General features: G+C 51.1%; 1 protein-coding gene across 1 annotated transcript; it reads right to left on the minus strand.

Annotated features, from left to right (window-relative positions):
* Positions 1 to 14,341: 14,341 nt before the first annotated feature.
* On the minus strand, positions 14,342 to 15,910 carry LOC309566712 (E3 ubiquitin/ISG15 ligase TRIM25-like; the record flags this gene model as incomplete). The annotated part of the gene is made up of 1 exon (XM_082271976.1): positions 14,342 to 15,910. The coding sequence occupies one exon, from the start codon at positions 15,908 to 15,910 to the stop codon at positions 14,342 to 14,344; it is 1,569 nt and encodes a 522-aa protein (XP_082128102.1).
* Positions 15,911 to 27,557: the final 11,647 nt, after the last annotated feature.

Below are 27,557 nucleotides of genomic sequence, written 5' to 3' on the forward strand. Positions count from 1 at the left end.
CGCGCTCCCACGAGTTTCGTCTCTCCGATGCCGCAAAACGCTCAATGCTGATTCCTTAAAGGAGATTCCCACTGGCATTGGGCGAGCTGTATTCAATCTTCTGGGTGCAAGAACATTGGGGGGTTCCACTATGGCAACCGATTTACAGGACAACCCTTGAAACCATTTTCATGTCTTGGGGAACCCTTCCCAATCTCCTACTCTATAGGAAAATTATCATGAAATTGGACAAAATAATTATAGCTACATCAACAGTGAAGATTGTAGAGCCCCTTAAATTGGTGGTCAATGGAAAAGTACCTTCTTATATTGATAGTCAATGTAGGGGTCCATTACCTGGGTGGCCAATGGGAGAAGGACCCCTTATATTAATAGTCAGAACTCCTTATATTAACTGTCAGTGGGAGAAGGACTCCTTATATTAGAAGGAACATTACTAGAAGGGGTCCTTCTCCTACTGACTATCAACATAAGGGGTCCTTCTAACACTGCCCATTAATATAAGCGAAGAGAAAGCAGGCGCCACTTGTAATAAGACAGTTGGACAGTTCATAAACAGGACCCATTGGACATCTTTTGTGCCTTTTTGGTGGATCTCCCTTCCGGACAGTAGCGCCCAACATCTATCTCTCTGAACTCTGCATTAATATAAGCGGTCCTTGTCCTAATGACCAATAATATAAGGGGTCATTGTCCCACTGACCATTAATATAAGGGGTCCTTCTCCCACTGACCATTGGCCAGTGGGAGAAGGACCCCTATTCTAATGGCCAGTGAGAGAAGGACCCATTATATTAATGGTCAGTGGGGGAAGGATTACTTATAATAATGGTCAGTGTGAGAAGGACCCCTGCTATTAATGGTTAATGAGAGAAGGACCCCTTATATTAATGGTCAGTGGGACAAGGGCCTCTTATATTAATGGTCAGTGGCTGAAGGGCCCCTTATATTAATGGTCAGTGGCTGAAGGGCCCCTTATATTAATGGTCAGTGGGACAAGGGCCTCTTATATTAATGGTCAGTGGGTGAAGGATCCCTTATATTAAAAGTCAGTGGGAGAAGGACCCCCTTAATTTAATGGTCAATGGGAGAAGGACCCCTTTTTAATGGTCAGTGAGAGAAGGACCCATTATATTGATGGTCAGTGGGAGAAGAACCCCTAATGTTAATGGTTAGTGGGAGAAGGACCCTTTATATTAATGGTCAGTGGGAGAAGGGTTCCTTATCTTAATGGTCAATGAGAGAAGGACCCCCTTATATTATTGGTTCATGGGAGAATGATCCCTTATATTAAGGGCCAACGGGAGAAAGACCCCTTATATTAATGGTCAGTGAGAAAAGGACCCCTTTTATTAATGGTCAGTGGGAGAAAAGCCCCTTATTTTGTGGTCAATGGGAGAAGGACCCCTTATATTAATGATCAGGGGGAGAAGGACGCCATATATTAATGGTCAGTGGGAGAAGGACCCTCTTATATTAATGGTCAGTGGGAGAAGGACCCCTTACATTAATAGTCAGTGGGAGAAGGACCCGTATATTAATGGTCAGTGGGAGAAGGACCCTCTTACATTAATGGTCAGTGAGAGAAGGACCCCCTTATATTAAAAGTCAGAAGGAGAAGGACACCTTACATTAATGGTCAGTGGGTGAAGGACCCTCTTATATTAAAGGTCAGTGGGAGAAGGACCCTCATATTAATGGCCAGTGGGAGAAGGACCCTCATATTAATGGTCAGTGGGAGAAGGACCCTCTTATATTAAAGGTCAGTGGAAGAAAGGACCCCTTATATTAAAGGTCAGTGGGAGAAGGACCCTCTTATATTAATGGTCAGCGGGAGAAGGACCCTCATATTAATGGTCAGTGGGAGAAGGACCCCTTACATTAATGGTCAGTGGGAGAAGGACCCGTACATTAATGGTCAGTGGGAGAAGGACCCTCATATTAATGGTCAGTGGGAGAAGGACCCCTTATATTAATGGTCAGTTGGAGAAGGACCCTTATATTAATGGTCAGTGGGAGAAGGACCCCTTATATTAATGGTCAGTGGGAGAAGGACACCTTACGTTAATGGTCAGTGGGAGAAGGACCCGTATATTAAAGGTCAGTTGGAGAAGGACCCCTTATATTAATGGGCAGCGGGAGAAGGACCCTCATATTAATGTTCAGTGGGAGAAGGACCCTTAAATTAATAGTCAGAAGGAGAAGGACCCCGTATATTAATGGTCAGTGGGAGAAGGACCACTTAAATTAATAGTCAGTGAGAGAAGGACCCTCTTACATTGACCAGTGGGGAAAACTGCCCCCCTTTATAAACAGATAAAAAGAGAATTGATATCAGAGGCTTCTGGAAGATGGAAACTCTTCATTGCTCACGGAACCCCCAACAACCTCTGAAGGAACCTGAGAGATCCACAGAACCCTGGCTGAGGAACCAATCAATGTATCCAAACAAATATTGATTGTATCATTTCTCTTCCCTTCACCCTGGATTTATTTATGGCCAAAAATGATTCATTGAATAACTTCTCCCAGACCTCTGCTTATGGCCAGGAATGATTCTTTGTATCATTTCTCTGAGATCTTTAGCGCTGGATTTCCATATAAATAGAAGGAGAAAATCATATCAGCTCTGCCAGTGTCATAGTAGAAATATTCTGCCGTAATGCCCGGGTCATAGTAATAATCCACTCCAATGATGGGAAGCCTCCGGTATGCTGCCCTCTTCCTACTGGGGAAATCTCTATAATGAAAGATAAATAACAAGAAAAGGGGGCGCAGAGCCTTGGGGAATACTCTAAAAAATGTTTATTGAAATAGGAGGGAGGCCAAAAACATTCCCCTGTATGGCTATAGACATCAAAAAACCAGACCCAGGGCTGCCGTTAGAAACCACAGGGTCCCATACAAACAATGCTTCAGTTATGAATGAACACAGTGATGATCGGTAATGATCACTCATTGTGTTCATTCAGGAAAGGAATGGGCTGGTAAATATGACATATTTACCAGACCCTTCCCCCACTCTCCATCTTGAAGGACCCTTTTGTGTGCTTTCAGCTGCCGGTGGGAAGAAGAGCGTTGCAGGGTTGGGGGGGGGGGCCTGGTCAGCAGGAGGAAACATATGGTGCACAGGGAGGGTGATCTGCTGCCTGCCCCCCCCCCCCCCTACTGGCCCAGGCCCCGTATAGGAGGACTGACGGTATGTCCTTATCTACGGCCCTGCGCAGATCCCAGTAACTGGCCAGTGTGTGTTACTGGGGTCTGCATATCTCTTGATGTCTATAGCTGTATGACCTTTGTGAGAATGTTTTTGATGCCTTCCTATTTTATTCACTTTATTTCCTATTGTAATCAATGATTTTAAAGATAACAATGAGTGAACGGCGCCCCCTTTCTTTTATTTTGTTATTTATCATTCTTGATTTCGTTTTAGTCAAACAAATCTTTGTATCATTTCTCATAGATCTTCAATGCTGGATTTACTGATGGCCAGAAATTAATCAATGTATCATTTCTCATTCACTTATGGTTAAGCAATATTTAAAAGGTAACTCCTCTTTTGTGGAAAAAATAAGCTCCCCCCCCCCCCCCGGGTGGTTTATATACATTGAAGGGATTATAAGAAACGTTGTTGCAGATTCTTCCCTTTTGTTATTCTTAAGAAATAGCTGTTTGTTTCTCTGTGTCCATGTGCCAAGCAGTGGCGGCCCACCATCCATTGGGGGCACAGGGGCACCGTCCCCCCTATCCATGTCCAGCCCCCTAATCTACATGCCGGGCACCGGACGCATGGATTCCAATGGGTTTTTTTTTTTTTCAAAGCACGTGATTACAGCCAGAGGCTCTAATAGGCTTCAAAAAAGGGTGGGCTTGGGGCGCAGAGCACTGCCCCCTGAGCCCACCCAGTTGTGTGACAATAGTGAATGAATATTCGCTATTGCCACACTGATTCTCCTCCAGGCCAATCAGGAAGCGGGTCCTGAGACCTGTTTCCCTATTGGCCGAAAGGAGAAGGCATGCTATTGGCCAAGAAGGGGGGAGGAGACGGCCACTGAGAAGAGACATGAAGGAGCCTGAGGGGAAAGCCGCTGCTGCCTGTCATTCCGGAGGAACAAGGTCAGTAAACTGGCGGGGGGGGGGGGGGAGATGTGGCTGGAGTGATATGGGGGGGGGGGTCAGGTCCATTTGCCCCCCCCCCCTAGACTGATGGAGCACCAGCCGCCACTGGTGCCAAGTGAATGTAAATGGGAGGGAATCATCAATCAGCTGCTGCACCTGCAGGGCTCTAGTGAGGAAAGTGGCAGTGTCTGCTTCCCTTTAGATCTGACTTCTCTTTGGGAAGTCACAACTTGTATCTTAGCCTTACCCTTGTATCTTAGTGCAGAGTTCTGGGAAAACCAGTGAGCCAATCACACAAGCAGGAAATGACATTTCTAGTTGGCGTTCTGTATAAAATCTGTGTACACAGCGCCTCCAGGTGGTCAGATTGCATTTTACAGAAAAAGAAAGGTCATTTGTAATCACATTCAGTTACAATGTTATTTTGGTCACAATTGTATATTGCTTTTTGTTTTTATTTGCTATTTTTTTCCTAGGAAAGTCGAGTTATCCTTTAACATGATATTTACACAAGTATCAGTATTTATCAAAATAATGATAAAGTTTGAAGCTGCAGGTTGTACAAGACGAATTCTAAACCCTTTTTTTTAAACGAAGGATGGTGCGGGGAATGACTGAATCCTCTCCCAGGATTGGATTGCTGTCGATGTCCACGCTGGGGAAGATTTCCCTCATTTCCTGTTTCGGTGACAACAATTGAGTGGAGTGAGGGAGATGCCAACAGTTATAAAAATTGATGGAGGTTCTAATCTTTCTCCACCATGTCTGGGAAAGTTCCTGTCTGTTGTTCCATTGCTTTGTAAAGCATAAATGACTTCTTATTCCCACAAGCCCAATTTCCTGAAAAGCAGCATTGCTTGTGGAAGAATGTCTGTGGTCAGATCAGCAGGGTGACCCCGGACTGAAATTCCCTCTAGTTATTAGGATTTTAATTTAATGCAGACAGTTTAGCCAGAGATGCACTTCACTCATCATTATTCCACTCCACTCCACCCCACTCCACACCACTGGCCTTCTCCTGGTTACATAACTAGACAAACTATCCATCATCAGAGGTAAAATTCATATAATACAAAGTATAATTTGTTACCCATAAGGAAGACTAATTTTCAAACTTATGGCAAGGAATTATACAAGATGCCTCTGAGTGGCGGGATGGATTTGTATGGGGTATGAAGATACTGTATGGTGCTATGAAGACATCTAGTGGCAAAATTGTGTATTGCAGTTATTAGCTATTGAGGGGTAATTTAAAAAGATCAACTCCAGAATAAATGTATCCCCTTAGGGTTAGGGTGGGGGTTAGCCTCAAGATAGAGTTAGGGTTAGGCCTAGGCTAGGGTTAGGGTTACCCTAACCCTAACTTCAGAGTATCCATTGGGGTTAGGATTAGGCTTGGGGTCAGCCTTAGGATAAGGTTAGGGTTACCCTAACTCTAGAATAATTGTAACTCCTTAGGGTTGGGGTCAGACTCAGTCTAGGGTTAGGTTTAGGGTTACTCTAACTCCAGAATAAAGGTATCCCCTTGGGGTTATGGTTAGGGTTAGGTCTAGACTAGGGTTAGGGTTACCCTAACTCTAGAATAAATGTAACTCCATGGGGGTTAGGATTAGGGGTAGCGTTAGGCTAGGGTTACCCTTACCCTAACTCCAGAATAAATGTAACCCCTTAGGGTTAGGATTAGCCTTATGCTAGGGTTAGGGTTACCATAACTCTAGAATAAAGGTAACTCCTTAGGATTAGAGATAGGTGTAGCCTTAGGCTAGGGTTAGGGTTACCCTAACCCTAACTCTAGAATAAATGTAACCCCTTAGGGTCAGGGTCAGACTCAGTCTAGGGTTAGGGTTAAGGTTACCCTAAACCTAACTCCAGAATAAAAGTATCCCCTTAGGGTTAGGCCTAGGCTAGGGTTAGGGTTAACTCAACTCTAGAATAAATGTAACTCTTTAGGGTTAGGGCTCGCATTAGGCTACTATTAGGGTAACCCTAACCCTAACTCCGGGAATAAATGTATCCCCTTAGGGTTAGGGTTAGGCCTAGGCTAGGGTTAACATAACTCTTTAACAAATTTAACTCTTTAGGGTTAGTATTAGGGCTAGCATTAGGTTAGGATTAGGGTTACCCTAACCCTAACTCTAGAATAAATGTAACCCCTTAGGGTTGGGATCAGAGTCAGTCTAGAGTTAGGGTTAGGGTTACCCTAACTCCGCGAATAAATGTATCACCTTAGGGTTAGGGTTAACGTAACTCTAGAATAAATGTAACTCTTTAGGGTTAGGGTTATCCTAATCCTAACCCTAGAATAAATGTAACCCATTAGGGTTAGGGTTAGGCTTAGGCTAGGGTTAGGGTTACCCCAACCCCAGAATAAATGTAACCCCTTAGGGTTGGGATCAGACTCAGTCTAGGGTTGGGGGTTAGGGTTACCCTAACTCTAGAATAAATAAAACTGTTTAGGATTAGGATTAGGGGTAGTCTTAGGCTGGGGTTAGGGTAAACCTAACTCTAGAATAAATGTAACCCCTCAGGGTTAGGGTTAGGCCTAAGCTAGGGTTAGGGTTACCCTATCCCTAACGCCTAATAAATGGATCCTCTTAGGTTTAGGGTCAGCCTTATGTTAGGGTTACCCTAACTCTAGAATAAATGTAACTCCTTAGGGTTATGGATAGCCTTATGTTAGGGTAACCCTAACTCTTGAATAAACGTAATTCCTTAGGGTTATCTTTAGGCTAGGGTTAGGGTTACTGTAACTCTAGAATACATGTAACCCCGTAGGGTTGGGATCAGCCTCAGTCTAGGGTTAGGGTTACCCTAACTCTAGATAAAATGTAACCCCTTAGGGTTAGGGTTAGCCTTAGGCTAGGTTTGGGTTACCTTGACCCTAAGACTAACCCCAACCCTAACTCTAGAATAACTGTAACTCCCTCTCAGCACTGTCTCCCCTCCCCCGTCTATTTTATCACTGGATTAACAAAAAACAAAACAAAAATTCTCTAAACCCAATTTCCCCATTTTCACTTACCTGAAACCGGAGGTCATGTGATCATTCAGGCCCAGTCCTTCTTCCAGGTGCCCACATCACTGCCTCAGGGATGTGAACAATTCCATTCCCATTGGCTGGTCAGCGGAGGGGTCCTCTTAGGATCCTGAAGAGAGATGGTAAGCGTAGAATAATAGAAAAGAAGGCGCCCCCCGATGTCCAAAAGAATGCAAGTTCAATGGTAGCTTGAGAGGTGTCTAGTGAGAATAGGGACAAGTATATCAAGCAACGCGTTTTGGGAGAAGAGGGCTTTCCCTTCCTCCGGGGCGGTTGCTGCACGCTATTAAATGGGAATGATTCCCACTGACAAAGTGAGAGCTGAGGTTCCAGGGAGCTGCTCATGGAACCTCAGCAGTCAGTTTTACTGTAAATAATTGGGGTGGCAATCAGCAACAGCCCTGACGAAGGGAGAACCCCTTTCTCCCTAAACGCGTTGGCTTGATATACTATTCTCAATAAACGCCTCTTAATTTACCATCATACTTGCGATCTTGTGGACATCCGGCACGCCTTCTTTCCTAATTGTCCAAATTTACACTTGGAATTGACCTTAATGCTGTACCAGAAAGACAGCAGTCCAAGTCCTAAGAGGGTTCACTGCCAGCACCCACCTACTGAAGGGACATCTGCTTTCCCACCCACACAATCGCCCACCCATGACCAGTGACTGATCCAGTCAGTGCTGGGACAAGGTCATCCAGCACCCAGGGCAAGGATGCCAAACTGCACCCCCCTTCCCTTAGGGTTAAGGTCAAGGTGTCCCCCCCATCCCTGAAATAAACCATTGCGTCCCTCCTGCCCACCCCTTGTCCCGGCCCTTGATCCAGTCAGTCTAGCGTGACCTCCAGCACAAACAAGATACTTAGATACAAGATACATCGGGCAGGATGTGTTCAAGGGGGGGGGGGGGGGAGGCAAAAATAATTTGTGGGTGGAGTTTGGCTTTAATAAAGGTACTTCCTTTCCACCCATTAAGACTATATCTCAGAAATCAGAGGAGTCATCATAGGGGTTGATTTATTTTAAAATTTGCATAGCAAAAGGGGAAAAAAAAAATAAATTCTTGTGATGCTTAGTGCCATCTAGTGGCCAAATGCGCTATTTTTAAAAAATCAGTGAAAAACATTTGACCAGCATAGGAAATAGCCTATTAACATTCGGTTTTTAATTTTTTTTTTTTTGCCCTTTTCGCACAGAACGAATGTACAGGAACCTTCACCAGGCGAATGGCTATGCAAATAGTTTTTTTTATAAACCAACCCATTAGTGTTACTTCATTATCAAGTGGAGTTTGTTATTTTAGTGAAAGAAGAAACATAAAAAAAAAGAACTATAGGTAATACAATTGTTTGGCTGACAAAAAAAGTTATTTATTAACAAAAAAAAAAAAAGAAATTCCAATGTGCAGGGGACGGCTGTCACAGTGCAGGGGACGGCTGTCACAGTGCAGGGGACGGCTGTCATAGTGCAGGGGATGGCTGTCACAGTGCAGGGGACGGCTGTCATAGTGCAGGGGACGGCTGTCATAGTGAAGGGGACGGCTGTCACAGTGAAGGGGACGGCTGTCATAGTGAAGGGGACTGCTGTCACAGTGCAGGGGGCGGCTGTCATAGTACAGTGGACGGCTGTCACAGTGCAGGGGACGGCTGTCACAGTGCAGGGGACGGCTGTCATAGTGAAGGGGACGGCTGTCATAGAGCAGGGGACGGCTGTCACAGTGCAGGGGACGGCTGTCACAGTGCAGGGGACGGCTGTCATAGTGCAGGGGACGGCTGTCATAATGCAGGGGACGGCTGTCACAGTGCAGGGGACGGCTGTCATAGTGCAGGGGACGGCTGTCACAGTGCAGGGGACGGCTGTCACAGTGCAGGGGACGGCTGTCATAGTGAAGGGGACTGCTGTCACAGTGCAGGGGGCGGCTGTCATAGTGCAGGGGACGGCTGTCACAGTGCAGGGGACGGCTGTCATAGTGCAGGGGACGGCTGTCATAATGCAGGGGACGGCTGTCACAGTGCAGGGGACGGCTGTCATAGTGCAGGGGATGGCTGTCACAGTGCAGGGGACGGCTGTCATAGTGCAGGGGACGGCTGTCATAATGCAGGGGATGGCTGTCACAGTGCAGGGGACGGCTGTCACAGTGCAGGGGACGGCTGTCATAGTGCAGGGGACGGCTGTCATAGTGCAGGGGACGGCTGTCATATTGAAGCTCATTCTCTTGTGACTGTCACCCAGAACGTGACCCAGTTCTCATTGTCTGTTGAGTCAATCAGAGTTCAGTGACATAACAGTGGTTGTAGACATCGGAGGACAGGGACACATGCAGGAGACCTTGTTGACCACAGTGTCAGTCATGAATATGGGCATTGGGCCGGTCTGAAGGAACCGGTCCATGGAGGGAAGTTGGGAAAATGGCAGAGCAGGGAAGGGGGGCACATGCCCAGCTTTCTGTAGAGTTCCTAGTTCCCGATCTTTGTCCAGATGGAACACAGATCACCATTATTATATAGATAAAGACTGCACAGATGGGTTCAGTGAAAGTGGAAGTGAAGGAGTGGAGGTGTCTTCTGGTCCCCACAGATCATGCAATCTCCATCCAATGTCCATGCCCAGCTTTCTGTAGAGCTCCTAGTATCTGATCTTTATCCAGATGGAGGACACATCATTGTTGTTACACACTCAGGGCTTTTTTTCAGAGGGAACATAGGGGAACGTAGTTCTAGCACCTGCAGCACTAAAAAAAACGTATTGGCAAGGGGTTCTGGTGCGTGCTGGAGAGCCTATTCATGCTGGGTGCTGGTGGATCTATTGTTTCTGGGGGGGATCTATTTTTGATTGGAAGTCTATTGTTGCTGGGGAGGTTTATTATTGTTGCTGGTGGGGATCTATTATTGCTGGGGGAGAGAGGGGCTTATGATGCTGGGGGGTCAATTGTTGCTGGAAGGGATCTACTGTTGAGGGATCTATTGTTGCTGGCTGTTGGGGGATATATTGTTGCTGGAGGGCATCTATTTTTGCATGGCAGTCTATTGTTGCTGGGGCGGTCTATTATTGCTGGTGGGCAGGGCTGGCACAAGACATTGTGCTGCCTGGGTCCAAGAATGAAATGCTGCCCCCCCCCCCCCAAAAAAAAAATAATAATAATTCACGCCCTCCAAGAGGCCCCCACATTCTATAGGACTATGAAAGCAGTTAGAGGGGTGTGAGTGTGTATGGAGTGACAGCAGGAGCAGGACAGAGCAGTAGACACTAGGCAGATGAGCGCACCAGGCTTTCTACTGTCTATAGTGCCACAGTGCCCTGCAGTGCTGCGAGCATGGTACAGGAGAATGCGGGGCTGCGGGCATGGTACAGGAGAATGCGGGGCTGCGGGCATGGTACAGGAGAATGAAGGGCTGCGGACATGGTACAGGAGAATGCAGGGCTGCGGACATGGTACAGGAGAATGCAGGGCTGCGGGCATGGTACAGGAGAATGCAGGGCTGCGGGCATGGTACAGGAGAATGCAGGGCTGCGGACATGGTACAGGAGAATGCAGGGCTGCGGGCATGGTACAGGAGAATGCAGGGCTGCGGGCATGGTACAGGAGAATACAGGGCCTGCGGGCATGGTACAGGAGAATGCAGGGCTGCGGGCATGGTACAGGAGAATACAGGGCTGCGGGCATGGTACAGGAGAATGCGGGGCTGTGGGCATGGTACAGGAGAATACAGGGCTGCGGGCATGGTACAGGAGAATGCAGGGCTGCGGACATGGTACAGGAGAATACAGGGCTGCGGGCATGGTACAGGAGAATGCAGGGCTGCGGACATGGTACAGGAGAATACAGGGCTGCGGGCATGGTACAGGAGAAAGCAGGGCTGTGGACATGGTACAGGAGAATGCGGGGCTGCGGACATGGTACAGGAGAATGCGGGGCTGTGGGCATGGTACAGGAGAATGCAGGGCTGCGGACATGGTACAGGAGAATACAGGGCTGCGGGCATGGTACAGGAGAAAGCAGGGCTGTGGACATGGTACAGGAGAATACAGGGCTGCGGGCATGGTACAGGAGAAAGCAGGGCTGTGGACATGGTACAGGAGAATGCGGGGCTGCGGACATGGTACAGGAGAATGCGGGGCTGCGGGCATGGTACAGGGGAATGCAGGGCTGTGGGCATGGTACAGGAGAATGGGGGGCTGCGGGCATGGTACAGGAGAATGCGGGGCTGCGGGCATGGTACAGGAGAATGCGGGGCTGCGGGCATGGTACAGGAGAATGCAGGGCTGTGGGCATGGTACAGGAGAATGGGGGGCTGCGGGCATGGTACAGGAGAATGCGGGGCTGCCGGCATGGTACAGGAGAATGCGGGGCTGTGGGCATGGTACAAGAGAATGGGGGGCTGCGGGCATGGTAGAGGAGAATGCGGGACTGCGGGCATGGTACAGGAGAATGCGGGGCTGCGGGCATGGTACAGGAGAATGCGGGGCTGCGGACATGGTACAGGAGAATACAGGGCTGCGGGCATGGTACAGGAGAAAGCAGGGCTGTGGGCATGGTACAGGAGAATGGGGGGCTGCGGGCATGGTACAGGAGAATGCGGGGCTGCGGGCATGGTACAGGAGAATGCGGTGCTGCGGGCATGGTACAGGAGAATGCAGGGCTGTGGGCATGGTACAGGAGAATGGGGGGCTGCGGGCATGGTACAGGAGAATGCGGGGCTGCGGGCATGGTACAGGAGAATGCAGGGCTGTGGGCATGGTACAGGAGAATGGGGGGCTGCGGGCATGGTACAGGAGAATGCAGGGCTGTGGGCATGGTACAGGAGAATGGGGGGCTGCGGGCATGGTACAGGAGAATGCGGGGCTGCGGGCATGGTACAGGAGAATGCGGGGCTGCGGGCATGGTACAGGAGAATGCAGGGCTGTGGGCATGGTACAGGAGAATGGGGGGCTGCGGGCATGGTACAGGAAAATGCGGGGCTGCGGGCATGGTACAGGAGAATGCAGGGCTGTGGGCATGGTACAGGAGAATGGGGGGCTGCGGGCATGGTAGAGGAGAATGCGGGACTGCGGGCATGGTACAGGAGAATGCGGGGCTGCGGGCATGGTACAGGAGAATGCGGGGCTGCAGGCATACTACAGGAGATGCGGTGCTGTGGGCATGTACCATGCCCGAAGCACTGCATCTTCTTTAGTATGCCTGCAGCCCCGCATAATGGCAGGTAGTGTGGAGCAGTCTCACTTACCTGTTCCTAAAGGCGCTTTAGGATTTAAAAATGGCGCCGCCCGGCGCCAACACGTCACCGATCATGCGCAGCCACCGCTCAGGAAAGCCCGTACATGTTCGGCTATTCCCGGAAATAGCCGAACATTTACGGGCTTTCCCGAGCGGCGGCGGTGCATGCGCAGTGTGCATGTCAGGCCGCCCACCGCGTCCATGGTTTTTTTTCTGTTTTTTTAAAGAGTAATAGCCAGAGATGTATAGTAACTAAGTAGAACTACTTCACTATTGTACTTAAGTACGGAAAGGCGGTATCTGTACTTTCCTAGAGTAGAATTTTTTTCTCCTACTTCCACTTTTACTTCTCTACATTTTTTCGATGATTTCAATACTTCTACTCCGATATATTTTTTTTTGTGCTGCATAGTTACTTGTTACAATTATAAAAATTACCACTGCCAGAACAGTAGATGGAAGTTTCATGAAGCTGAAAACATTGTGTATTATCAGTGCATACGAAAATAAATGCTACTGTATGTATAAATAAAAGCTGCATTTGAAATAATAAAAAACAATATGATGTTCAAACTTTTAACTTCTTTCTTTAATAACTACATAACACAGTACTTGTACTTTTACTTTCAGTACTTGAGTAGCAACATTTTTAAAAAAAACTACTTGCAATACTTAAGTACAAAAAATGTTGAATACTTTAGTACTTCTACTCCAGTCATTTTTTGATCGAGCTCTTTCACTTCTACTCAAGTCACTTTTTGATCGAGCACTTGTACTTTTACTCAAGTATGGGTTTCGAGTACTTTATACAACTCTGAGCCGAAGAAGAGAATAGGCGGCCGGGGCCGCCCCTCTCTAAGTGCCGCCTGGGTCCCATGGTCCCACCGGGACCCATGGAAGGTCCGGCCCTGCTGGTGGGGCTTATAATGCTCGGGGGCCAATTGTTGCTGTAAGAGATCTACTGTTGAGGGAGTAGTCTATTGTTCCTGGTTGCTGGAGAGTCTATTGATGCTGGGCTAATGCTGAGAAATCTGTTATTTTTTGGGGTGTCTATTGTTGCTGAGGGGTCTATTGTTGGTGGGGGAGGGGTCTATTGTTGCTGGGGAAGTCTTTTGTTGTTGGGGAGTCTCTATTGCTGCTGGCTGCTGGGGATCTACTTGACTGCTTTTCTTGTTATTATGAACACAGTCTATAAAAAATACTTCACCACAAAATAATACTTGGTTCTGCAGGGGTTGGAACCAAGGGATGGTGCTTGGGGGGAGGCAGGGGGCGGAGACTCAGAAGGGGGAGTTCCTGCACCTATTCCCTGAGAAAAAAGCCCCGGGTGCGAACACTAAACATTGCATGGAGGAGCTCAGAGAAAGTGGCGGTGAAGGTATAAAGGGGTCTTCTGATGGCCACAGCTCAGCCAAGCTCCAGCCCTTGGGGGCCAATTGTTGCTGGAAGAGATCTACTGATGAGAGAGTGATCTATTGTTCCTGGTTGCTGGAGAGTCTATTGATGCTGGGCTGATGCTGAGAAATCTGTTATTTTTTGGGGTGTCTGTTGTTGCTGGGGGGTCTATTGTTGGTGGGGGGGGGTCTATTGTTGGTGGGGGGGTCTATTGTTGCTGGGGAAATCTTTTGTTGTTGGGGAGTCTCTATTGTTGCTGGCTGCTGGGGATCTAGTTGACTGCTTTTCTTATTATTATGAACACATTCTATAAAAAATACTTCTGCACAAAATAATACTTGGTTCTGCAGGGGTTGGAACCAAGGGATGGTTCTTGGAGGGAGGTAGGGGGCGGAGACTCAGAAGGGGGAGTTCCTGCAACTATTCCCTGAGAAAAAAGCCCCGGGTACATACACTAAACATTGCATGGAGGAGCTCAGAGAAAGTGGTGGTGAAGGTATAAAGGGGTCTTCTGATGGCCACAGCTCAGCCAAGCTCCATATAATGTCCATGCCCATCTTTCTGTAGAGTTTCTAGTTCCTGATCTTTATCCAAACAGAGGACAGATCTCCATTATTGGATACACTAAACACGGCATGGAGGGGCTCGGTGAAAGTGGCGGAGAAGGTGTGGAGGTGTCGGATTGGGACGGAGAGCTCATAGAACGAGAGCCGCCCGGACTGGCAGTCCAGATATATACCAAACCTGTTACAAGACACCGGCTGGGGTATATCGGTGCAGATGTTGTTATGTGTCACTAAATAGCGATTCGAAGAATTGAGATGCCACTTACACATACACCAGGACTTGGCATTACTTCCGAGGCCGGACTCCCGGTCCATACTGGGATAAGCGACCCCAAAGACACAGTCTCCCAGTTCACTGGTCTCCACTTCCCAGTAGTACCGTTCCGAGGAAAAACTCTTGGTGCTGAACACCTGACCACAGTCCTGAAGCCGGTCTTCCTGGTCGGCCTCCTCACATAACAGGGAAACGGTTTTCAAGTCATGGGATATTTTCACATTGCGGGCCGCTGTGGGGACATCCAGGAGCACCTCTGCCGGACCCTGCACATAGATTCCTCCCTTTATTCCAGTTATGAGATCTGATAAACCCGTGTGTATCATCTCAGAGATTAGACCCTCGTCCAGGTCTCCACCATACAGGTCCTCCTCACCCTCATCTTGGCTCTCCTTTAAATCACAGAAGTCCCCTCCATCCACGTCTTCTTCGTTTAGGACTGTCAGTGGGTCGGAGACGTTACATAGCTCCTCCACGCATTGCATCTTCCTGGACAACTCGTCTTTCTTTATTTCCAGCTGCCTAATCAGATCAGAGATTGAATGTAAAACCTCACCATGGCCGCTGATCTCCGACACGACTCTCCTCTCCAGTTCCTCCAGTTGCCTCCTAATGTCTCTAAACAGAGCCGTGACTCTCTCAGTGACGCCGGCCATTTTGTCTTGGGTTTTATTTCTGCGTTCTTGCAGCCTCTGGGCTTTTTTCCACATCTCCCCCTTCATTAGAGACATTTTGTGCAAATTTTTCTTTAGTTTTTCCTTCTTCTTCTCAGAGACCACATCAAGCATCTCCACCTGGTGCCCCTGGTGCTCCCCGTCCAGCCTGCACCGGACACAGATGTAGGTTGAGTCCTCGGTGCAGAAAAACTCCAGGACCCTTCTGTGGATGGAGCATTTTCTGTTCCCCATAGAAACGGCGGGTTCAGAGAGGATGTGCTCTGGTGACTTGGCGTGGAACCTCAGATGGTTGTCACACAGAGAAGCTTCACAATGAAGGCAGGACTTCACGGCGGGCACCGAGACATGGATGCAGTGACTACAGAATATCCCGTTCTTCCGCTGCTCTGCCGGCCTGAAAAACTCCACCAGATTGACCAGTCTGACGCTTTTCTTCAGCTCCGGGCGATGTCTGTACCTCTTGTTGCATTCAGGGCAGGTGGACTCGCCCTCTTCCTTGCTGTTCCATGTTTGTGTGATACAGTCCTGGCAGAAGCTGTGTCCACATGGCAGAGTGACCGGGTCTTTAAATATCTCCACACAGACAGAACATATCAGTTCAGCTCTCGGGTCAGCAGACGCCATCGCCAGACCTTGGAAGAATGAGCGCCGTTGTGCTCCTGTATGTAGACTGGTGGGACGGACTCAGTACGGGTGTCTTGTTTCCAGGAATGCCACAAAAATGCAACCCATCTTGTTTGATGACCTCAAAGGTGTGACAAAGGTGTGACAGTCACCTGAGCGAAACTCAATCACAGCTCCCCAGGTACCAGCATAGGTATGGGAAAAGCACCTTGATTTTCAGGTCTTTTATTAACTTCCTGAAACTGAAATTTTCTGTAATGCACACAGAAATATGAGGATCAACCTATAAAAATCATTCCTATCAACACTAGAAGCAAAAACTCAACAAAAGAGCTACAAAGTAGCAACAAATAATGCAGAGAAGCTTTGATAGATATCACTGAATTCATGCTTCTCTCCAGGGCCGGAGTGGGACTCATTTTCAGCCCTGGAGTTTCATGCCTTCGACCGGCCCACTTTAGTTCACGACTGACTATATTAAAATAATGTAATTAAAACCTCAGAATAAGTTTGCAATGGCTGCGGACATGGTACAGGAGAATGAAGGGCTGCGGACATGGTACAGGAGAATGAAGGGCTGCGGACATGGTACAGGAGAATGCAGGGCTGTGGGCATGGTACAGGAGAATGCAGGGCTGAGGACATGGTACAGGAGAATGCAGGGCTGAGGACATGGTACAGGAGAATGCAGGGCTGTGGGCATGGTACAGGAGAATGCAGTGCTGCGGACATGGTACAGGAGAATGCAGTGCTGCGGACATGGTACAGGAGAATGCAGGGCTGCGGACATGGTACAGGAGAATGAAGGGCTGCGGACATGGTATAGGAGAATGCAGGGCTGCAGACATGGTACAGGAGAATGCAGGGCTGCGGACATGGTACAGGAGAATGCAGTGCTGCGGACATGGTACAGGAGAATGCAGTGCTGCGGACATGGTACAGGAGAATGCGGGGCTGCGGACATGGTACAGGAGAATGCAGTGCTGCGGGCATGGTACAGGAGAATGCGGGGCTGCGGACATGGTACAGGAGAATGCGGGGCTGCGGACATGGTACAGGAGAATGCGGGGCTGCAGACATGGTACAGGAGAATGCAGGGCTGCGGACATGGTACAGGAGAATGCAGGGCTGAGGACATGGTACAGGAGAATGCAGGGCTGTGGACATGGTACAGGAGAATGCAGTGCTGCGGACATGGTACAGGAGAATGCAGTGCTGCGGACATGGTACAGGAGAATGCAGGGCTGCGGACATGGTACAGGAGAATGAAGGGCTGCGGACATGGTACAGGAGAATGCAGGGCTGCAGACATGGTACAGGAGAATGCAGGGCTGCGGACATGGTACAGGAGAATGCAGTGCTGCGGACATGGTACAGGAGAATGCAGTGCTGCGGACATGGTACAGGAGAATGCGGGGCTGCGGACATGGTACAGGAGAATGCGGGGCTGCGGACATGGTACAGGAGAATGCGGGGCTGCGGACATGGTACAGGAGAATGCAGGGCTGCGGACATGGTACAGGAGAATGCAGTGCTGCGGACATGGTACAGGAGAATGCAGGGCTGCGGACATGGTACAGGAGAATGCAGGGCTGCGGACATGGTACAGGAGAATGCAGGGCTGCGGACATGGTAGATGTTACGACACCCCAAAGTATGAAAGGGGTTACAGTCGTCTAGGATAATCCACTCCCGAACACCCGGACAGCTATCGACCACTCCAATCCGCCATACATGAAGCACATCAATAATTCCCCCCCAAGTACGAGACAAGGCTCTGTAGTGAGGTTCGATCAAGAGTAATGCCCAGTACACACAATCCGAAAATCGGACGACTCTCCATCCGTTTTTGTTTGGTTGCTAGGAACTCTCAATTATATTCGCAAATGGGAGAGGTTACTTACGATACGAATTTTCTCGGACGATGATTCAAAAGCTTCCGGTATGCGTAACCACGCTGTAGCGTGTGAGGGGAAAATGATGTCTACTGCTCATGCGCGGTCTACTGCTCACCATTTTTTTCGGACGAACAACATACTGATAATGCGATTATCGTACGATGTGTTATAATACGATCAATATTTTTATGCTTGCACGACCGGATAATATCGGGCGAACTGTCGTGATCGCCTCTCGTAAGCTGTGTACTAACGATCAGATTATCGTCCGATCCTTTCACAAGCGTTAATTTTCGTCCGATTTTCGGATCGTGTGTACGGGCCATTACTCTCTTCTCTTTTATTGAAAGAAACACAACATTTATATATACTTTGAGAATACCACATGAACAATGACTGTGTAATTACAGCCAGGTGAGCTCATTAACATACTTATCAATAGTCTCAGACCCTATTAACATACTGTCCTACTTTAGACAAAAGCACTTAATCAGTAGACATTATTTAGGAGGGGCTGCTGGAACCCCCCCTCTCTCTGCAGCTAATACACATTGAATTTGCAGACATGGTGTCTCCCAACCTCTTTAAAGGAATTTGGGGCGTAGCGGCTAAAACATAGGGGAACAAAGGGGGGCTGTACGGGCCGTGGAACAGCCGAACAAACAGACGAAAGGAGGCAGCAACAATATCATACAAAGTCAGATGGTTCTGTCACAGTACAGGAGAAAGCAGGGCTGCGGAAATGGTACAGGAGAATGCAGGGCTGCGGACATGGTACAGGAGAATGCGGGGCTGCGGACATGGTACAGGAGAATGCAAGGCTGCGGACATGCAACAGGAGAATGCAGGGCTGCGGACATGGTACAGGAGAATGCAGGACATGGTACAGGAGAATGCAGTGCTGCGGACATGGTACAGGAGAAAGCAGGGCTGGGGGCATGGTACAGGAGAATGCAGGGCTGCGGACATGGTACAGGAGAATGCGGGGCTGCGGACATGGTACAGGAGAATGCAGGGCTGCGGACATGGTACAGGAGAATGCAGTGCTGCGGACATGGTACAGGAGAATGCAGTGCTGCGGACATGGTACAGGAGAATGCAGGGCTGCGGACATGGTACAGGAGAATTCGGGACTGCGGACATGGTACAGGAGAATGCAGGGCTGCGGACAAGGTACAGGAAAATGCAGGGCTGTGGACATGGTACAGGAGAATGCAGGGCTGCAGGCATGGTACAGGAGAATGCAGTGCTGCGGACATGGTACAGGAGAATGCAGGGCTGCGGACATGGTACAGGAGAATGCAGGGCTGCAGACATGGTACAGGAGAATGCGGGGCTGCGGACATGGTACAGGAGAATGCGGGGCTGTGGACATGGTACAGGAGAATGCAGGGCTGCGGACATGGTACAGGAGAATGCGGGGCTGCGGACATGGTACAGGAGAATGCAGAGCAGCGGGCATGGTACAGGAGAATGCGGGGCTGAGGACATGGTACAGGAGAATGCAGTGCTACGGACATGGTACAGGAGAATGCAGGGCTGCGGGCATGGTACAGGAGAATGCTGGGCTGCGGACATGGTACAGGAGAATGCGGGGCTGCGGACATGGTACAGGAGAATGCGGGGCTGCGGGCATGGTACAGGAGAATGCAGTGCTGTGGACATTGCACAGAAGAATGCAGGGCTGCGGACATGGTACAGGAGAATGCAGGGCTGCGGACATGGTACAGGAGAATGCAGGGCTGCGGACATGGTACAGGAGAATGCAGGGCTGCGGACAAGGTACAGGAGAATGCAGGGCTGCGGACATGGTACAGGAGAATGCAGGACTGCGGACATGGTACAGGAGAATGCAGTGCTGCGGGCATGGTACAGGAGAATGCAGGGCTGCGGACATGGTACAGAAGAATGCAGGGCTGCGGACATGGTACAGGAGAATGCGGGGCTGCGGACATGGTACAGGAAAATCCAGGGCTGCGGACAAGGTACAGGAGAATGTGGGACTGCGGACAAGGTACAGGAGAATGCGGGGCTGCGGACATGGTGCAGGAGAATGCAGTGCTGGGGACATGGTACAGGAGAATGCAGGGCTGCGGACATGGTACAGGAGAATGCGGGACTGCGGACATGGTACAGGAGAATGCGGGGCTGCGGACATGGTACAGGAAAAGCAGTGCTGCGGACATGGTACAGGAGAATGCAGGGCTGCGGGCATGGTACAGGAGAATGCAGGGCTGTGGACATGGTACAGGAGAATGCAGGGCTGCGGGCATGGTACAGGAGAATTCGGGACTGCGGACATGGTACAGGAGAATGCACGGCTGTGGACAAGGTACAGGAAAATGCAGGGCTGTGGACATGGTACAGGAAAATGCAGGGCTGCAGGCATGGTACAGGAGAATGCAGTGCTGCGGACATGGTACAGGAGAATGCAGGGCTGCGGACATGGTACAGGAGAATGCGGGGCTGCGGGCATGGTACAGGAGAATGCAGTGCTGTGGACATTGCACAGAAGAATGCAGGGCTGCGGACATGGTACAGGAGAATGCGGGGCTGTGGGCATGGTACAGGAGAATGCAGGGCTGCAGACATGGTACAGGAGAATGCAGGGCTGCGGACATGGTACAGGAGAATGCAGTGCTGCGGGCATGGTACAGGAGAATGCAGGGCTGCGGACATGGTACAGAAGAATGCAGGGCTGCGGACATGGTACAGGAGAATGCGGGGCTGCGGACATGGTACAGGAAAATCCAGGGCTGCGGACAAGGTACAGGAGAATGCGGGGCTGCGGACATGGTACAGGAAAATCCAGGGCTGCGGACAAGGTACAGGAGAATGCAGGGCTGCGGACATGGTACAGGAGAATGCGGGGCTGCGGACATGGTGCAGGAGAATGCAGTGCTGGGGACATGGTACAGGAGAATGCAGGACTGCGGACATGGTACAGGAGAATGCGGGACTGCGGACATGCTACAGGAGAATGCGGGGCTGCGGACATGGTACAGGAAAAGCAGTGCTGCGGACATGGTACAGGAGAATGCAGGGCTGCGGGCATGGTACAGGAGAATGCAGGGCTGTGGACATGGTACAGGAGAATGCAGGGCTGCGGGCATGGTACAGGAGAATTCGGGACTGCGGACATGGTACAGGAGAATGCACGGCTGCGGACAAGGTACAGGAAAATGCAGGGCTGTGGACATGGTACAGGAGAATGCAGGGCTGCAGGCATGGTACAGGAGAATGCAGTGCTGCGGACATGGTACAGGAGAATGCAGGGCTGCGGACATGGTACAGGAGAATGCAGGGCTGCGGACATGGTACAGGAGAATGCGGGGCTGCGGACATGGTACAGGAGAATGTGGGGCTGCGGACTTGGTACAGGAGAATGCGGGGCTGCAGACATGGTACAGGAGAATGCGGGGCTGCGGACATGGTACAGGAGAATGCAGAGCAGCGGGCATGGTACAGGAGAATGCGGGGCTGAGGACATGGTACAGGAGAATGCAGTGCTACGGACATGGTACAGGAGAATGCAGGGCTGCGGGCATGGTACAGGAGAATGCGGGGCTGCGGACATGGTACAGGAGAATGCGGGGCTGCGGACATGGTACAGGAGAATGCGGGGCTGCGGGCATGGTACAGGAGAATGCAGTGCTGTGGACATTGCACAGAAGAATGCAGGGCTGCGGACATTGTACAGGAGAATGCGGGGCTGTGGGCATGGTACAGTAGAATGCTGGGCTGCGGACATGGTACAGGAGAATGCGGGGCTGCGGACATGGTACAGGAGAAGCGGGGCTGCGGACATGGTACAGGAGAATGCTGGGCTGCGGACATGGTACAGGAGAATGCGGGGCTGCGGACATGGTACAGGAGAATTCAGTGCTGCGGACATGGTACAGGAGAATGCGGGGCTGCGGACATGGTACAGGAGAATGCAGGGCTGCGGACATGGTACAGGAGAATGCGAGGCTGCGGACATGGTACAGGAGAATGTGGGGCTGCGGACATGGTACAGGAGAATGCGGGGCTGCAGACATGGTACAGGAGAATGCGGGGCTGCGGACATGGTACAGGAGAATGCAGAGCAGCGGGCATGGTACAGGAGAATGCGGGGCTGAGGACATGGTACAGGAGAATGCAGTGCTATGGACATGGTACAGGAGAATGCAGGGCTGCGGGCATGGTACAGGAGAATGCGGGGCTGCGGACATGGTACAGGAGAATGCGGGGCTGCGGACATGGTACAGGAGAATGCGGGGCTGCGGGCATGGTACAGGAGAATGCAGTGCTGTGGACATTGCACAGAAGAATGCAGGGCTGCGGACATTGTACAGGAGAATGCGGGGCTGTGGACATGGTACAGTAGAATGCTGGGCTGCGGACATGGTACAGGAGAATGCGGGGCTGCGGACATGGTACAGGAGAATGCGGGGCTGCGGACATGGTACAGGAGAATGCGGGGCTGCGGACATGGTACAGGAGAATGCTGGGCTGCGGACATGGTACAGGAGAATGCGGGGCTGCGGACATGGTACAGGAGAATTCAGTGCTGTGGACATGGTACAGGAGATGCAGTGCTGTGGACATGGTACAAGAGAATGCAGTGCTGCGGACATGGTACAGGAGAATGCAGGGCTGCGGGCATGGTACAGGAGAATGCAGTGCTGCGGACATGGTACAGGAGAATGCGGGGCTGCGGACATGGTACAGGAGAATGCGGGGCTGCGGACATGGTACAGGAGAATGCGGGGCTGCGGACATGGTACAGGAGAATGCTGGGCTGCGGACATGGTACAGGAGAATGCGGGGCTGCGGACATGGTACAGAAGAATGCAGTGCTACGGACATGGTACAGGAGAATGCAGGGCTGCGGGCATGGTACAGGAGAATGCAGGTCTGTGGACATGGTACAGGAGAATGCAGGGCTGCGGGCATGGTACAGGAGAATTCGGGACTGCGGACATGGTACAGGAGAATGCACGGCTGTGGACAAGGTACAGGAAAATGCAGGGCTGTGGACATGGTACAGGAGAATGCAGGGCTGCAGGCATGGTACAGGAGAATGCAGTGCTGCGGACATGGTACAGGAGAATGCAGGGCTGCGGACATGGTACAGGAGAATGCGGGGCTGCGGGCATGGTACAGGAGAATGCAGTGCTGTGGACATTGCACAGAAGAATGCAGGGCTGCGGACATGGTACAGGAGAATGCGGGGCTGTGGGCATGGTACAGGAGAATGCAGGGCTGCAGACATGGTACAGGAGAATGCAGGGCTGCGGACATGGTACAGGAGAATGCAGTGCTGCGGGCATGGTACAGGAGAATGCAGGGCTGCGGACATGGTACAGAAGAATGCAGGGCTGCGGACATGGTACAGGAGAATGCGGGGCTGCGGACATGGTACAGGAAAATCCAGGGCTGCGGACAAGGTACAGGAGAATGCGGGGCTGCGGACATGGTACAGGAAAAACCAGGGCTGCGGACAAGGTACAGGAGAATGCAGGGCTGCGGACATGGTACAGGAGAATGCGGGGCTGCGGACATGGTGCAGGAGAATGCAGTGCTGGGGACATGGTACAGGAGAATGCAGGGCTGCGGACATGGTACAGGAGAATGCGGGACTGCGGACATGGTACAGGAGAATGCGGGGCTGCGGACATGGTACAGGAAAAGCAGTGCTGCGGACATGGTACAGGAGAATGCAGGGCTGCGGGCATGGTACAGGAGAATGCAGGGCTGTGGACATGGTACAGGAGAATGCAGGGCTGCGGGCATGGTACAGGAGAATTCGGGACTGCGGACATGGTACAGGAGAATGCACGGCTGCGGACAAGGTACAGGAAAATGCAGGGCTGTGGACATGGTACAGGAGAATGCAGGGCTGCAGGCATGGTACAGGAGAATGCAGTGCTGCGGACATGGTACAGGAGAATGCAGGGCTGCGGACATGGTACAGGAGAATGCAGGGCTGCGGACATGGTACAGGAGAATGCGGGGCTGCGGACATGGTACAGGAGAATGTGGGGCTGCGGACATGGTACAGGAGAATGCGGGGCTGCAGACATGGTACAGGAGAATGCGGGGCTGCGGACATGGTACAGGAGAATGCAGAGCAGCGGGCATGGTACAGGAGAATGCGGGGCTGAGGACATGGTACAGGAGAATGCAGTGCTACGGACATGGTACAGGAGAATGCAGGGCTGCGGGCATGGTACAGGAGAATGCGGGGCTGCGGACATGGTACAGGAGAATGCGGGGCTGCGGACATGGTACAGGAGAATGCGGGGCTGCGGGCATGGTACAGGAGAATGCAGTGCTGTGGACATTGCACAGAAGAATGCAGGGCTGCGGACATTGTACAGGGGAATGCGGGGCTGTGGGCATGGTACAGTAGAATGCTGGGCTGCGGACATGGTACAGGAGAATGCGGGGCTGCGGACATGGTACAGGAGAATGCGGGGCTGCGGACATGGTACAGGAGAATGCTGGGCTGCGGACATGGTACAGGAGAATGCGGGGCTGCGGACATGGTACAGGAGAATTCAGTGCTGTGGACATGGTACAGGAGATGCAGTGCTGTGCACATGGTACAAGAGAATGCAGTGCTGCGGACATGGTACAGGAGAATGCAGGGCTGCGGACATGGTACAGGAGAATGAAGGGCTGCGGACATGGTATAGGAGAATGCAGGGCTGCAGACATGGTACAGGAGAATGCAGGGCTGCGGACATGGTACAGGAGAATGCAGTGCTGCGGACATGGTACAGGAGAATGCAGTGCTGCGGACATGGTACAGGAGAATGCGGGGCTGCGGACATGGTACAGGAGAATGCAGTGCTGCGGGCATGGTACAGGAGAATGCGGGGCTGCGGACATGGTACAGGAGAATGCGGGGCTGCGGACATGGTACAGGAGAATGCGGGGCTGCAGACATGGTACAGGAGAATGCAGGGCTGCGGACATGGTACAGGAGAATGCAGGGCTGAGGACATGGTACAGGAGAATGCAGGGCTGTGGACATGGTACAGGAGAATGCAGTGCTGCGGACATGGTACAGGAGAATGCAGTGCTGCGGACATGGTACAGGAGAATGCAGGGCTGCGGACATGGTACAGGAGAATGAAGGGCTGCGGACATGGTACAGGAGAATGCAGGGCTGCAGACATGGTACAGGAGAATGCAGGGCTGCGGACATGGTACAGGAGAATGCAGTGCTGCGGACATGGTACAGGAGAATGCAGTGCTGCGGACATGGTACAGGAGAATGCGGGGCTGCGGACATGGTACAGGAGAATGCGGGGCTGCGGACATGGTACAGGAGAATGCGGGGCTGCGGACATGGTACAGGAGAATGCAGGGCTGCGGACATGGTACAGGAGAATGCAGTGCTGCGGACATGGTACAGGAGAATGCAGGGCTGCGGACATGGTACAGGAGAATGCAGGGCTGCGGACATGGTACAGGAGAATGCAGGGCTGCGGACATGGTAGATGTTACGACACCCCAAAGTATGAAAGGGGTTACAGTCGTCTAGGATAATCCACTCCCGAACACCCGGACAGCTATCGACCACTCCAATCCGCCATACATGAAGCACATCAATAATTCCCCCCCAAGTACGAGACAAGGCTCTGTAGTGAGGTTCGATCAAGAGTAATGCCCAGTACACACAATCCGAAAATCGGACGACTCTCCATCCGTTTTTGTTTGGTTGCTAGGAACTCTCAATTATATTCGCAAATGGGAGAGGTTACTTACGATACGAATTTTCTCGGACGATGATTCAAAAGCTTCCGGTATGCGTAACCACGCTGTAGCGTGTGAGGGGAAAATGATGTCTACTGCTCATGCGCGGTCTACTGCTCACCATTTTTTTCGGACGAACAACATACTGATAATGCGATTATCGTACGATGTGTTATAATACGATCAATATTTTTATGCTTGCACGACCGGATAATATCGGGCGAACTGTCGTGATCGCCTCTCGTAAGCTGTGTACTAACGATCAGATTATCGTCCGATCCTTTCACAAGCGTTAATTTTCGTCCGATTTTCGGATCGTGTGTACGGGCCATTACTCTCTTCTCTTTTATTGAAAGAAACACAACATTTATATATACTTTGAGAATACCACATGAACAATGACTGTGTAATTACAGCCAGGTGAGCTCATTAACATACTTATCAATAGTCTCAGACCCTATTAACATACTGTCCTACTTTAGACAAAAGCACTTAATCAGTAGACATTATTTAGGAGGGGCTGCTGGAACCCCCCCTCTCTCTGCAGCTAATACACATTGAATTTGCAGACATGGTGTCTCCCAACCTCTTTAAAGGAATTTGGGGCGTAGCGGCTAAAACATAGGGGAACAAAGGGGGGCTGTACGGGCCGTGGAACAGCCGAACAAACAGACGAAAGGAGGCAGCAACAATATCATACAAAGTCAGATGGTTCTGTCACAGTACAGGAGAAAGCAGGGCTGCGGAAATGGTACAGGAGAATGCAGGGCTGCGGACATGGTACAGGAGAATGCGGGGCTGCGGACATGGTACAGGAGAATGCAAGGCTGCGGACATGCAACAGGAGAATGCAGGGCTGCGGACATGGTACAGGAGAATGCAGGACATGGTACAGGAGAATGCAGTGCTGCGGACATGGTACAGGAGAAAGCAGGGCTGGGGGCATGGTACAGGAGAATGCAGGGCTGCGGACATGGTACAGGAGAATGCGGGGCTGCGGACATGGTACAGGAGAATGCAGGGCTGCGGACATGGTACAGGAGAATGCAGTGCTGCGGACATGGTACAGGAGAATGCAGTGCTGCGGACATGGTACAGGAGAATGCAGGGCTGCGGACATGGTACAGGAGAATTCGGGACTGCGGACATGGTACAGGAGAATGCAGGGCTGCGGACAAGGTACAGGAAAATGCAGGGCTGTGGACATGGTACAGGAGAATGCAGGGCTGCAGGCATGGTACAGGAGAATGCAGTGCTGCGGACATGGTACAGGAGAATGCAGGGCTGCGGACATGGTACAGGAGAATGCAGGGCTGCAGACATGGTACAGGAGAATGCGGGGCTGCGGACATGGTACAGGAGAATGCGGGGCTGTGGACATGGTACAGGAGAATGCAGGGCTGCGGACATGGTACAGGAGAATGCGGGGCTGCGGACATGGTACAGGAGAATGCAGAGCAGCGGGCATGGTACAGGAGAATGCGGGGCTGAGGACATGGTACAGGAGAATGCAGTGCTACGGACATGGTACAGGAGAATGCAGGGCTGCGGGCATGGTACAGGAGAATGCTGGGCTGCGGACATGGTACAGGAGAATGCGGGGCTGCGGACATGGTACAGGAGAATGCGGGGCTGCGGGCATGGTACAGGAGAATGCAGTGCTGTGGACATTGCACAGAAGAATGCAGGGCTGCGGACATGGTACAGGAGAATGCAGGGCTGCGGACATGGTACAGGAGAATGCAGGGCTGCGGACATGGTACAGGAGAATGCAGGGCTGCGGACAAGGTACAGGAGAATGCAGGGCTGCGGACATGGTACAGGAGAATGCAGGACTGCGGACATGGTACAGGAGAATGCAGTGCTGCGGGCATGGTACAGGAGAATGCAGGGCTGCGGACATGGTACAGAAGAATGCAGGGCTGCGGACATGGTACAGGAGAATGCGGGGCTGCGGACATGGTACAGGAAAATCCAGGGCTGCGGACAAGGTACAGGAG

Source organism: Pelophylax lessonae, assembly GCF_965119305.1.
Source record: "Pelophylax lessonae genome assembly, chromosome: 11".
NCBI lineage: Eukaryota > Metazoa > Chordata > Amphibia > Anura > Ranidae > Pelophylax > Pelophylax lessonae.